This window comes from Chinchilla lanigera, unplaced genomic scaffold (genome assembly GCF_000276665.1).
Source record: "Chinchilla lanigera isolate Chin_1 unplaced genomic scaffold, ChiLan1.0 scaffold00007, whole genome shotgun sequence".
In the NCBI taxonomy this organism is placed as follows: domain Eukaryota; kingdom Metazoa; phylum Chordata; class Mammalia; order Rodentia; family Chinchillidae; genus Chinchilla; species Chinchilla lanigera.
Genome location: NW_004955408.1, coordinates 30,516,073 through 30,530,855, shown reverse-complemented (window position 1 = coordinate 30,530,855; position 14,783 = coordinate 30,516,073). Strand labels below are relative to the sequence as shown.

The 14,783-nt window shown below is 43.2% G+C and overlaps 1 protein-coding gene across 1 annotated transcript in view; it reads left to right on the top strand.

Annotated features, from left to right (window-relative positions):
* LOC102008188 (core histone macro-H2A.1) overlaps nucleotides 1-14,783 on the top strand; it is a gene marked incomplete at its 5' end in the record, with an annotated part of 52,565 nt that overhangs the window by 19,240 nt on the left and 18,542 nt on the right. Inside the window, 2 exon segments of the mRNA XM_005376471.2 lie at nucleotides 395-592; nucleotides 8,313-8,423. Of these exon segments, the coding sequence (XP_005376528.1) occupies nucleotides 395-592; nucleotides 8,313-8,423 (309 nt within the window).

Here is a 14,783-nt window from a genome sequence, read left to right as displayed (position 1 = left end):
GTCTTCTACCCCAGTGCTAGCACATTCCATTAGACCACCCAAGAAGCACAATAATTTGCCAAGCTGTATATAGTGGTTGGTTGGCTGGCGAAAAGCTTTTTGGACCATAAGCAACTATCCTGCCTCCCATGGCAGTTTTTCCTCAAGCCTTCACTGGGAGTTGGGGCAGAATGAGATGAACAAGATATTTGGCTTTTTATGATGCATTCCAGTGAGGGTCTCAGAGGACTTGAACCCTGTGTAGTGGATCTGAGTCCTGTTAGCACCCTTGTAGGTGCCATGGAGGCAGGAGCTATCCCAACCAGAACCAAGAGTATATAGGTAGGGATGACCTCTTGAAGGTTGGGATCAAGGCAGTCAGGCTAACTATGTGCTACTTCGGTTTTCCTACAAGCTGCTAAAAGGAGTCACCATAGCCAGTGGAGGAGTGTTACCGAATATCCATCCTGAGTTGCTAGCAAAGAAGCGAGGATCCAAAGGAAAGTTGGAAGCCATCATCACGCCACCCCCAGCCAAAAAGGCCAAGTCTCCATCCCAGAAGAAGCCTGTGTCTAAGAAAGCAGGAGGAAAGAAAGGAGCTCGGAAATCCAAGGTATGTGACCTGGCAGGGATGTGTAGGATATGGCAAGATGAAGTGCAGATAAATGGGTCACAAGGGACCCCTGCAACTTCTCAGGGCTCATCCCACCAGTGGGCTGGGTGGGCAGAAGGAAGAAGATGTGGAGTTGGTTACATGGGCTAGTCCAGCCAAAGTGGGCAATCAAGAGCGTCTCCCTGAGCCTGGTTGAACATGCTGGAGGGCAGAACCCCTGTGGGTAAGGAAGATGGATGATGTGCTGTGCTAGCCTGTCAAGGACATGCACATGCCTGTGGGGAGAGGCTTCGCTGTGCTACACGATAACGATCATCCAGTCCTGCCTATGGGGGCTGGTGTATGTGTGCTCTGATGCAGAACTCTCATTGTGTTGCCATGGCTGCATGTCCTTCTTAGAGCATGATCCAAGAGGAGCAGTGCACAGTCTCCCTTTTAGAATAGTAGCTTCTGTCATCAGGAAAATAGATGCATTGTTTAGGTGCTTCCTTCAGGGCATAAATTGGACTGAAGGCAAGGTTCTAGATACTATCTTTTTTATGGTGAGGGGAACACCCTCAACCACATAACCAATGTCATGTTAGGTGAGGAAGGCCAGCACATCCCAAGTGTTAGCCTCACAGCACAAGGGTACAGCATCCTGCTCACCTATTTGAGTAGGTGACCAGCAGGAGACCACAAGGTAATTGGAACCCCATGCTCTTTGTTCCTTTCTTGCTGGTTCCTGGACTTTCAGCTGTTGTCACAGTCTCTGGAGCCAACAGACAAGGGAGCATGTAATCAAAGCTTGATCTTTAACAAAGTTGAACTTGAGGTTTCCCTGTCTTGAGGCACCCCCTAAGCATTCCTCCTTCTGGTCTCCAACTAGGAGGACATTTCCTGTGGCAGGAGGTGACCTCTCTGACTTGTAAGAAGTCCTGGAAGGGCCTTATAGGTTCTAATGATGCAGCATCAGGAAGTTCTTCCTATAGGAACCAAGATCCACCCCGACTTCCTGGCAGGGGTGGTGGGAATACCTTCCCAGGATAGGCTCCAGGGGCCATGACTAGCTGAGCTGAGCTCCTCCCAGCAGGCTCTTCCTTGGAGCCTGGCTTTCATTCCAGGTGGGGACAACTTCATTGACTTCTCGCCTTCACCCTCTCTTTACACTTGTTTAGTTGAGGTGGAAGAGGTTGTATTTCCTTGCATACCCTTCTGGGTGCAAAAAAGGTTCTCCTGAAAATGAAGTTTAAATTCGTCTTGCCTACACACCACCCACCCCAGGCACAGAATCTCTCCCAGCTCTTTTAGAGAGAAACCTGATCTTGAAGAGCTGCCCATGTGTTATTTCCAGACGCTTGCATTGCACCCCATTCACACGTCCTGGAGGAGGCTGGGATGACCAGGCAGGGACCTCACAGAATGCTCTGTTACTCATTTCTGCTAACTATAAAATTAGCAGATTGAACTGTTCCCCACTTCCAGTATTTGCAGTTGGGAGACAGGGCAGGGAAGGTGGAGCAAAGTGCCAGTGCAGCCCTTTTAAATAATAATACAGACACAGAGTTGCCAAATGATAATTTCTTAAAAACAGACTTCAGGCGCTTGTCTGCCCACCATGTAAGGACTGGGTCCTTTGCACTTGGTGCTGGAGACCACAGTTCTCCAGGGGCAGAACTGTGCTCTTGGTTTGGTCCTTCCTTTGGCTGTCTCCCAAGCCATTGCCTTCTTTCAGGCATACACTGCCTGTGATATTTGAGCACGTCTGTGAGACGCCAGCATGCCGGCAAACCCAGGCTGAGCCTTGTTCCCTGGTGACCCTAGTAGATTTTGTGCTATGACTTTCTGAACTTTCCAATTTGTCTTTCCTTTTGGACTTGAAATATAGGGAGTGTATGTCTTTAGCTCCTAGTAGCTATATTTGGAACCCAGTGTTTCTAATAACCATATGCCAATAATCACTCGAACACTCAACTTTTCCCTTGATTACAAAAGCAGGAAGTCTGTGATGGTGGTCTGTTTTTCTTCCACACAATAAAACACATTGTCTGCTTACTGTATGAGTATTTGGCTAACATTAAACCCTAGGGGAAGCTGAAATTGGAACCGTGAACAGCTAATTTTCAAAACATTTGTTTAATGTAAATTGTGATGTCAGCTCCCAGAAACAGCAGAGAACCCTGCGTCTCCAGGTTTGAGTGGAGTGTTCTGAAAATAACCTTTTCAGAGACATGCAAGGAAAGCCTTAGTAACATGCTAAAGCACTTGTAGTAAAAGGGAGTTGGTATTTTTCAAATGTCAGCACTCAAATTCCAAATCATAACCCCCTCCCCCAATTCTATGTAATTTGAAGGATTTGAAAATTTTGTTGTGACAGCTGAGTTAGCTGTGGTGGAAACTGTTAGAGAAGGCAGCAAACCCCTTGGGGGTTTAAGGGACTTAGAGTCCAGAGTCCTGGCTGTGCCTTAGGGCTCCTTCTTCCTACTTGAGTGGTCTTAGGCAAGTCTGTTCCCATCTTTGTGCCTCAATGTACCCTTACCCCATAAAATGATAGGGTTCGTTCCAGCATTAGAATTCAGTGACTATGCACATTGCATAATGTTTAACATACGTAGTGTGGTGAAGAGTTGGGATAGTACAAAAGAGTATACGGTAAATAACTTTTTGCGCACATCACAGTCTCTGTATTTGTCTTGGTTCCTTTTCTCTCATTGCTGAGACAAAATATCTGACCCCCAAAATTAAGGAAGAAAAGGATTACTTAACTCACAGTTTGTGGAAGTTTCAGTCCATAATCAGCTGGCTCCAAGGCAGAGTGGCATGGCACAGGGGCAACAGTTCAAGGCAGCAGAAGACAGCAAAAGCAATAAGAGCAAAAGGAGGAGAACAAGCCTCTTTTCTTCCCTTATCTTGTAAGCAGGCTATCCTGTCCCCCGGGGCGGTATAGCACTCACATAATCTCCATGTCCTCCTCTAGCACAGGATGAGGATGTTTACAAAGTAAGGACCCTGGCTCCCTGCTGAGTCACTTAGTTGAACTTCTAAACTTCTAAACTTCTGAAGTTGACAATGTATCAACCATTAACAGTATTGAATTTTTATGTATCTTTTTTTTGAGGTCAAATTCGTTTATAATAAAGTGCCTAGAAACACATTTATACAACATATCATAATAGCTGAATTCTTCACAAATATCTTTATGGGCATGTAAAACTGACTTTTTTTGCATGTGTACGTTCACACAAGAGACACCAATCTGATATGGGTCATACATACTCCAGTTAAAAGAAGTGTAATGACAAACTGGTTAATCATGCAAGTCTGTGTACAATATAACAATGCCTGGTGACATGAATTCACATAGCACTGGTAATAGGTGGATTCATTTAAAACATTAAAGAAGATACTGTATTTGGTGCAATATCTCAAAAAGTCTGTGAACATAAATTTAGAAATATCTCTCCATCTCACCTTTTTTTAAAAAGTCATTTGACCTACTTATTTGGTAATATAGCAAAAGGGTTAAAAGTAGGAGCTTTGGGGCCTACCACCTGGCCCTGTATTTCAGTTTTGCCATTTCTTAGCTTATGACCCTGGCAAGTTACTCTGATGGTCACTTTCCTCATCTGTAAAATGGAGCTATTTATTACACAAGGTAGCTGTGAGTCTTAAGAGAGTCATGTAAAGTGCTTAGAATAGTGTCTGACACAGTGGTAGCTATTGCTGCTCTTACTTTATTCTTCCATATTTCTGCATGTACCACTGCTATTAGTACCTCATAGGCTGCCTTGTAGACATGCCCATAGTCATGTCCATGCCCATGTAACCTGTCCTCTAAGAATGAACTTTGTTTGTTTTTTTTTTTTTTTTGGTACCAGGAATCGAACTCAGGCCCTTGCGCTTGCCAAGCAGGCACTTGTGCCACTGTGCTATATCCCCAGCCTAAGAATGAAATTTGAGATCGTTTCTGTTCTTCATTCTGACAAACAGTGCCAGAGTGACTCGTTGTATGTGGGTCTCTGGGTTCATGTGCAAGTATATCTATAAGATAGTCTCCAAAGTGAACTTGCTCAGCAGAGTGAATGTATTTTTAACCTTGATGCCTATAATTCACTTATAGAGTATTTAACCCCATTGAGAAATTTCAAAAGCTATCTTAATATTTTAACTCTTGATACTGAGTTGCTTGAAGGCAAGTATCTGAGCCTACACATACTAGCTGCTACATCATGGAGGAGGTGTGGCAGTGAACATAAAGTCCTTGCCCTCTCCAAGTGCACTGTGAGGGGCACGTACATTATAGATGGAAGAGAGAGAGTTCTGCAATAGAAATCAATGGACATGATGGCATTGGCAGTGTTATTTTACCTAGGTAGTCAAGTGAGACTTTTTTAAAGTGACATGTGAGCAGAGGCCTGACAGAGTAAGGTACTGGGTCATTCAGGTATTTGGGAGCAGAGGGCTCCTGGCAGAGGACCAGCAAGTGGTCTTGAGGTGGGAGTGTGCTTGGCTCTTCCCAGACAGAACTCAACATACCTTGCCTGTGGGGTCCCTAATATTTCTGTAGCATGATCACCTTTGGCAGTGGAGGAAGCCTGGGAGTTCTTAGTATAAGGTTTTCAAATGCATAAAATAAACTACCTAAGACTCAGGGAAATAATTATGCCTAAATCCCTGGAGTTACCCTAAGTCCCCAACAGAGTGTTTACTGAGAACCAGAATCTTTAGGGGATCTTGAAGAAGATAGTGTTTGCCAACAGTTTGGACAAAAATGACCCAGACCTTTCAAACACTACCTTGTAGCATCCCTAAGCCGTAACCCGTCCCTGTGTGAGGACCACCCCACATAGATCATAAAAATATGCTCACTCTTTACTGCCCAGTAAAAACCCAAGATGACTTTGGTGGACCATCTCTTTTGATGAATACAAATTTAAACTGCATATTGATTAGTGTTCTGGTAGAGGACACCAATAAAAGGAATTGGGTCTCCTGAGAAAATGCCATCCTGACAGAAATTCTGCTGGCCTTTTAATACAGCTTGACATGGTTCAGACATCTGCATAGGCAAGGCATAGATGGACTTGGGTTGATGGTTCCACCTAAGTCTTATTGTTCACTCAGTTTAACAGATTCTTCTGCAGGATAACTCTGCCCTACTAGGCTTTTTACTCTTCAAAATAAAAGCTGGGTGTCTATCCAGTATTGGGGGTACTTTTGCATTTATATAACAATATAAAATTCTAAAAAGCCAATTGTTTTGGAGTTTGATGGGGTTTCCTGTCCCCCCAACCCCTTCCTCCAGGTTGGGGGAAGCTGGGATAAGGCAAAGAATCTATTACATAATATCACCACTCTAAAACAAAGACCATTGTAATACTCAAATGGTAGAAAGGGACATAAATTCAGACAACAGGCTTTTTGAAAAACTTAGTTATGATTTGAATGCAGTGGTGTCTTACAGGACAACTGTGTTGAGCTTAGTTACCCCTAATACCTCATGGGTTGGGAACCTTGAACAGAGGAGGCAGAAGTTCTTTGCAAGTGAGCAGGCTGCAGAGAACCTGGATTAAATGGCTTGTTTCCTCCTGTCTAATGCTTTACAACACTGCCTTCACTGTCAGAGCCACACATTTTCATTAGGAGTTCCCTGGCCATTATGTCTTGTCTTGTCTTGTCTTGTCTTGTCTTGCTGAGACAGGGTCTCACTATGTAGTTCAAGCAGTCTTTGAACTCACCGTGTAGCCCAGGCTGGCCTCAAACTCACAGCAATCCTCCTGCTTCAGCCTACCTCGTGCTGAGACTACAGGTGTGCACCACCACACCCAGCTTAGTTCCCCAGCCTTAATGTCATTTTCCAGATAAGAATCTAAGATTTAAGAAAGGTGAGCAGTTTTTCCAAGGTCACACAGCTTGCAGAGCAAGGATCAAATGCAGAACTTCAGAGTTCAAACAGTATCACTTGTATGTCGTGTGACCACAGACCACTTCATTGGTGGAAGCCCCCTGTTCTGGTGAGCGGGCCAATAGCTTTAGTGAAGCACTGCTGAGAACTACCAGTGTCATCACATCTTAAGCCTAAGAACCCGCTGCATGTGCAGTTGTTGATTTAATCAGGCACAGGATGCTTGAATGCCTCTCTGTTCCCATTTCACAGCTCTGACTGCCAGAGGCATGAAACCCTATCAGCTAGGTGCACTGGTGGCAGACGTATGGCATGTGTGCCTCTGTGGGCTGTTTGTATTATCTGAAAGCTGTAAAAGGTTCACCGTAATGGAGGGCTTTCTCAATTCTTATTAAAAGCGCTAAATCCTTACCTGCTTATTCTCTGGTGGGAACACTTTCATCCCACCTGAGCAATTACTGAGCACCTCCTGTATGCAGGATGTTGCGTGTAGGGTGTTGCACTGCACAGAGTAGAGCAATAGTCTGCTTGTCTACCTCCTAAAAGAAGTTTTGAAAGTCTTTCTGTCGTACATATTTAAAATTTAACAGCTGTCTTTTTCGTAATAAATTGAAATAGCTGCAAAGGATATCATTTTTGGTAGGCTATAAATATTAACATTTAAAATAGTTTCATCATTTGTTTAAATGTATTCAGTGGAATCTAAATATTCTGGTACACATCATCCATTTAGTACACACAAATTTCTCATTTGATAGTTGGAAAATGTACATTGTTTCTTTTAAACTTACTTCCCTTTCATTTGCCCCACAGTTTCATTCTATTATAGTACATTTTTATCGTTATAGCATTTTATTGATTTTTTTTACTACAAAGATAATGTATATCAATTCCAATTTATTTTGAAAAAATTTCTTGTGACCTTTCACAAAAGCACAAAATGACATGGATTCCACAGGACTGGACAGTTCGCACATTTATTAAGAATACACACTTGGGGGGCTGGGGATTTAGCTCAGCGGCAAAGTGCCTGCCTGGCGAGCGCAAGGTCGTGAGTTTGGTTCCCGGTACCGGAGGAAAACCAAAAAAAAAAAGAATACACACTTGATCAAACCAACAGGTGGGTTACAAAGTTTAATAAGTATTCAGGGAAAAGTAAATTTTTATTAGAAAAGTATCTTGGGATGGGTAGAGATTATATTCTTCCCAGTTTGATATCTTAAGATAAATGTTACTTGTTGTTAAAGTGAGACAAGGTAATGCATTCTATTTATAGATAAGTGCCTGGAAAATTGGTTCATTAAAGTAATTAAATGGGAATGTAGAGTTTTTTGCTATAGCAACACCAGTCAGTCCTTGTACTCTGATATATGCCAATATTCATATAGTAATCTTTAATTTGATAAACATTTTGTAATAGTTTTTAGATTTATAGAAGGATTACAGGGATAATGCAGCAAGTTCTTATATACCTTTCATCCAGTTTCCCTGTTAATGTTTTACAAATGATAGTACATGTAGCCAGAACTAAGCATAAACTTCATCAGTCTGTTTTTCTGTGGTCTCTTGGCTATTACCTCAGTTAGGTAATCTTTATGTTTGGAAGATGAAAAATTAAAAACACCTGACTTGTGCAAGACTCTCTTAAAAGACATTTACTTGCTTTGAATTTATAAAGATGACTGTATTGTAAATCAGGGCTAGTTGTATTTTAGCTCCCCATATTCTCTTGAATATCAAGGGCAAGGCCTGCAAGCTGCCGCCCTGTTAGCCAAGCCCAGACTTATTTGGCTCCTGCCCATGCAGCCAACATTCTTACTCTTCTGTTTGTCCAAGAAGAAACAGGGAGAAGTCAGCAAGGCAGCCAGTGCTGACAGCACAACCGAAGGCACACCGGCTGATGGCTTCACAGTCCTCTCCACCAAGAGCCTCTTCCTCGGCCAAAAGGTAAGCAGATAGCTTCAGCCCGCTTCAGAGCCCTGGGATGGACTGCAAGAGGGGTTCCTGGGGCCTGCTCCTGGCCTGGTGGGTGGACAGAGCAGCAGGGGGCTCTGGGAGAGGCCCTGGAGAGGGCAGAGTATGAAGGGGAGATAGTGGTAGAGAAGGCCAGAGGGTCCCATGGGAGATGGGTACCTTTGAGCCAGGGGAAGGAGATCCTTCTGTGGGATAACCTGGTTATCATACAGCACAAGTTGTGCAAAGGGAAAGATCTAGCTGGCAGCCCCCTTGTTCTGGTGGGCACTGAAGGTAGAGCCCCCTGATCTGATCCCTAGGGGTTGGGATTGTTTTCAGATATACTAATGGGTGCTCTGGGGGTTTTTTCAGTGAACTGCCAGGTGACTCTTCAAGCCAATTGTTTGTTTTAACCATGGGCAATATACTTTCAGCCATCCCAGTGATGCAACTTTGCCAGGACGCCATGGTTTTGTAAAAGATGATTTACTTTTATTGAAAATAAAAATGATGCAAAGGCTTTTAAGACCTAAAAATGAGAGTTAATATTTCTCTGTTAACACCAAAACATTGAGCTTAATTTTTATTCCAATTTTTAAAATGAAAAGAACGAATTTGACCTTTCATGTAAATTTGCTTAGTGTGAAGATGATAGTAACATGATTCAGAAGCTGCATCATTTTTAGCTCCTCACTGTCAATTTTCTTTTGCATCACAGTGACACTATTCTCTTGCTCACACCATTGCAAGTTCTCCCCCAAGCCTTCCCACTTCCTGTCACTGATTGCACTCAGTCTCTCATGATGCAATTCCTGTGGTGACTCTGTGTTCCAGAATCTAACCATTGCTGTTTACATTTTATAACCATTATCTGTATTTCATGTGCAGTTTTCTATAGGAAAAAGAAAAAAGCAGCTCTAATTGTCATCTTAAGGTCTGGGGCTTTGAAAGGTTTTTGGTTTTTTTTGTTTGTTTGTTTTTATTTAAAAAATTCACTTCAGCAGTGAAGGCAACCACATGAATCTATTTTCATACCCTAACACCCCACAGGTGGTAGATCAGAGGTTACTGTATCTGTCATCCAAACTGCTTCCGTTGCATCTGAAAAACTCCTGCCACTTGGGACTATCTGCAGTGTTCCAGATCCCTAATATGAGCTGGTATAGACAGGAGGGTTGCAAATTTGAGCTCAGCCTAGAAAATTTAGTGACTTAGTGAAACTTTGTTTCAAAATTTAAAAAAATTTTAAAAAGCAGGAGTTGGGGACATAGCTCAGTGAGAAGGCCTTGGGTTCAGTTCCCAGTATTGGAAAAAGAAAATCTGTAACATGGCTCATTCACCAGGACTTGGAGGCCCGTTAAGCAGACAGAATAATGCAGATGCTGGGCCACCTTCATTCCTGTCACTTGGGCACCTTGCCTGGCCCGTCTCATTGTAGTGTTCTTGTTTCCTCTGGCTGGCAACCCAGAATCAGCCTCAGATCAGGTTGGGTGATTACACCCAACTTATACTCCTGGTTGGGTGAACTTGCATAGTTCCAAATACTAGGACTGAGGTGTACAAGTGGCCGTGTAGAGACAGATACCCTTCCTGCTATGTTGCATTTCAGAACAATGGGATTAGGTCAGTGTCTATTAAAGGATTAAAGGATGCTGACACCTTGCTGGTTCCTGCAGCTTTCCTTTTAGGCATTCCTAAGGCTACTTGACGGGCTGATGCTGAGTGTACCCCACTTAGGACTGAGTGAGAGTCCAAAACTCCATGGAAAAGTATTGACAGTAACTTACAGGCATATTGTCTAATGAGGAGAATGAAAGCAGTGGGATGGACAGTCTACTTAATGTGCCTGTTTGGTAGCTTGAATTTGGGTGAAGATTAGTTGAGCTACAAACAGCGAAAAGTGGTCAGCTGTAAAAGAAGGAGCTAGGCACTCCAGCCAGCCTTCTGTCCTACCTCACACTCTGTTCTCTTAGCTACAGTGAAACTGCCCTTCTTGTTAAATGTGCTTGCAGAATAGTGAGCCAGGACTCATGCACCCAGGAAAAGGTCCCCGGAATCCCATACTGCAGATACTTTTTAGCAAAGAAAACCACTTCTTCCCCAGTGCAGCTTCACAGAGTAAAAGAGCATTTCAAGGCAGCCTGAATTAGAAGCTAAGTGCCATTGTCCTTTTTGGAACCCTGTACCCTGCAACATGAGATGGAGTGAGCATTTATATTTCAGAGCATTATTTTGAAGTAGTTTAAATAAAGTAGTACCTTTATTGAGTATTAATGTCAGGTGAAAAGCATAACATGTAGTCCAAAACAGGTAGAGTCATAAAATGACACATATAAAATCTTACATAAAAGTACATTTAAAATACTATTTTTATAGACATTAATTTTGATTTGGATTTTAGGAAATGTTTCAAAAAGGGTACTTTAGAACGATGAGTGTATGGTACCCTGTGCTCTCTGAATCTTTTCCATTTTGGACAAGGAAACCTGTGCTTGAATTTTGCCAGCAAGCTGGGCTAGAGAAAAGTGATACTGCTTTCACTCCTGCCCTGTAAGGCATGGTTGCTAAGCTACTCACAGGAGGAAACGGCAAGGGCTTAGGAGCCTGGGATCTAATTGTTGTTGTTAATGATGTATTTCACAGACTGTGGTCTCAGGAGTAATCACACTCATTACTGTATGATTTTACCTAATGTTCACACACATTGTTGAATTGTTTTAAAAAAGAAAACAGTGCTGTGAAACTGAATCAACTAGAATGTTTTTTTCTTTGAGGTTCAACTAGGATTTGCAGGCTTTTTTTTTCAAGGTTTTAAAACCTCATAGTTTTATTTCAAAAAAAAAAAAAACTGCTTCCAATGTGTATATCTATAAATCTGTGTCAGTGGTAGTAAATGACTTAGGTTTCTGGTGGAGTCAGAGTTCTCTAAAACAATTGGGAAGGCAGTGTAAGGATGTGAATGAGTCTCCTCATCTCAAGGTCCTGGCCCCAGCACCAGAGACCTAGAGACAGGCAGGTGTGGGGAGCTGCAGTCCCCTCCCGGTCCCCTGGGGCTGGGACTCACTGAAAGGAGAGTTTTGAGGCAGCAATTAGGGAGAAGGAGTCATCCTTTTTCACTACTTTGGTTGATGACTGGCTTCCGAGGCAGAGCAGAAAGGTATTGGAGCCAAGTAGAACAGCTCAGCTGTTGGCTTCCTGCAATGCCCACACATATCTTTATCTTTCTCAATCCCTTTTTAGCCAGAAATCCACCTTGGGCTACTGCCAGATCCAAGCCTTCTGCAGGAATTCAGGCTGGGGATGCATGCAGGATAGATAACGTAGCACAGATGTGAGGGCAAGAGTGGGTCCCAGGGAGAGCACGGTGTTCATGAGGAATGTAGCAAGGTTTCTGTGGAAGACACCTCCCTTTCCATCCCCATTAGTGGAAATAGACATGGGGGACAGAGAAATAATTGCATCTTAGGTGGCTAGCATGGGGAGATGAGGCCAGCCAGGCTTCTTTACTTGTCCTTTATGAGGGACATCAAAATTTGAGAATTATAGCTAGATCCAGCATGTCACTTAAATAATCTTTAACAATCACTTGCATTTTCTAAAATTGAATTTCTGATCATAGTTTTTTTTTTAAAAAAGGTTTGTACTATTTCCTTTAGCCGAATAGGTCAGGTCAGGGTAGGTTACATGTCTGTCCTGTAGCTCCAGACTACTGGCTTCTTCCCTGTCATTAGTAACAAACCGCCTCCTGACATGGCCTCCACGGTGGGTGCTAGCCTCCTGGCCAGGTTAGACCAGGTTGGCACTGAGCCATCCAGATCCAAGCCAGACCCAGGGCCCAGCTTCTTAGCTCTGGCAGTTCCACTTGCCCTGCTATAAGGGATATTCATTTCATATCAGTTACATGTGAGGATATTTTATGTTCATTGTTAATGTGGACATAACCACTATAGGAAAGGCTTGGGAACAGCAGACACCACAGACTCACTACAGCAAAACCACCTGAGACTGAAAGAGCAGCCCAGGTGGTCAAAGAATCTTGAAGTTTTCTGGGCTAAGTCCCTTTCTTCTAATCCTACACCAAAGGGGTGAGCATCTACTCTATTTAGCAATACCTTATGGTCACTATCTCCAGAGCCCAACAGCCTTTACAGCTGCTTTACATTCCACATGTGGTTTAAAACTTACGTTTTTCATCTTTCCCAATAACAAGACAAGTAATCGCCTTATTCAAGTGCCAAGATCATTAATGATATTCCTTCTTCCTGGTAAATCAGACTATTCTCGGGAGTTTGTAGAGTTCACCAACAACCTGGTTGTGATGTAAAAATACCCCTCCTCTATTATGTTCTTCATGTAACCATATGCCCTTTGGCTGAGAGGAGACCTCCTATGACTGGGCATTTGTCTTGGCCCTGTCACCCCTATTCATGTGTGACCAGCTGTACTGTAGGACCTTTCTAGACTTGTACATATGTGACCTATTTGTACTCATAGGTTTTCTTTCCTGTCTAGGAGAGTTATTGCTTATGATCATCTCACTTTTGTCCTCTGCTCATAGGTCCAGCCTGCCTAAGCCAAGTAAATTACCTATATGTCTTTCCAAAGTGCCTGAACCAATTTGTCCTTTTCCCTCCCCATCCCAAACATACTTTCTGGTTCAGAGGATTTTCTAAAAAAAATTTTACATTCGTATATTTTATAGCAGTAAAATTATTTTGTGGCTCAGCCCCAGAATTTGAAAACATCCCCTGAGCCCTAGACACATAGCATAGTTGGATAATCCCAGCTCTAGTCTTCATCCTCACACATGGGTGAGAGGGCAAACCAGCACTTGATTGGCTGGAAATTCCCAGTGCTGAGCAGTAACAGCTGCCTAAAGTACAGCAGTGTGCTTTTAAGAGTGGGGCTGCCTCTGGTCAGAAGGGAAGGTGATGAGTCCAGAGAGAGCTGGGAATTTTCCAAGCAACTGAGTTCTATTTGTAGCTGTTCCTCACTACAGTAAAGCTGGGACAGTTTCCCCAGAGTCCATTCCCTCGGACAGAGGAGTGGTACCCCTCAGTACAGTCAGAGGCAGGCCACCGGGTGTTCCTGGCTAGTTGAATAAGAACCCATAAAAATAGCTGCATTTTCAATGAGGAATATATCTGAGTATAAATGCCAAAACATCTACAATTGGAAGAAAATATTAATTGTAAGGATTGAACATACATGATTTTCAACAAAAGAGGAATCTTGTAGATATATACTGAAATATGTACCAATCAATGCCAGACCAAGCAAGCATTTCTTTGTTCTCCTTTGCCTTCCTCACCAACTTCCTGCCTCTTTACATAGTATGGGGCTTTTCTTTTGGTGAATGGCAGGGAACGTCAGTTTGAGTCTTTATAAGCAGTCTTTGCTTGGAGTCCAGTGCAATATTAAATAATACAGTCAAACTTCACCTTGTTCTGAATCTTGAGCACTCACTTGGCTTACCCTGAGGCCCCCAGGCATGCCCACACACACAGCCTGTCTCCCTGATGACTGCAGTCAGAACCTGGCCCTGTGCTGATTGGCTCTTTTCTGTGCCTTTGTCCTGGCACCTGAGCTGCTGGCAGCCTCACTCTGAGATCTCCAGTGGGCTTCCTTCAGCTTTGGGGATGTGAGTAGCTCTCAAATCACTCAGCAGTGCGAGGACCCAAACCCCACAAAGTTCAAATATAGAAAACTGGTTCCTCCTCTGAGGCTTACCTATCCTATGGCAAGGCCTAGCCAGAGTCCTTGGCTATATGACCAAATTTATTTCTACAACTGCTTTCTCCCAAAGAATGACTTTTAGTCAAAGCAGGTCCCTCGTTTGAGAATGTAGCTGCTTCTGAGAATCAGATATGTGGCTTTATATTTCTCATGATTATAGTATATCAGGTTTTTTGTTTGGTTTTCTTTTTGACAAAATGTTTGTCCCCAGAGATTAAGCAACTTAGAGCTCAGTTACAGGGAGTCTGCCTGCCCAGTGTCTGTACACAGCTGCTTCGCTAAATACTGTGCTAGGACAAGGGCTCCTTCCCTGCAGGCCATAGCCGCTCTCCAAGCCTGAATAATAAGTGGGTTTGAGGTACCAGTTCTTCTGGGGGCTGCTTAGGTGTGTTGCACTGCTATAGCTATTAGGAATTTATGTCACTGAAGAATGAGCAACTTTGTAAAAAGAGAATGTGCATATGCCGGCACTTGGACATTAAGAAAAGGAAGAGTAGTGCCCAGGACAACAGAAAGCAGAACTCTTCTCTTGCTTTAGAGGTAAGGGTTGCCATGACAACAGAGCAACAATTGGAAGAGGATGGTCAGTAGCTCTAGAACCCAACCTATAGAACCCAA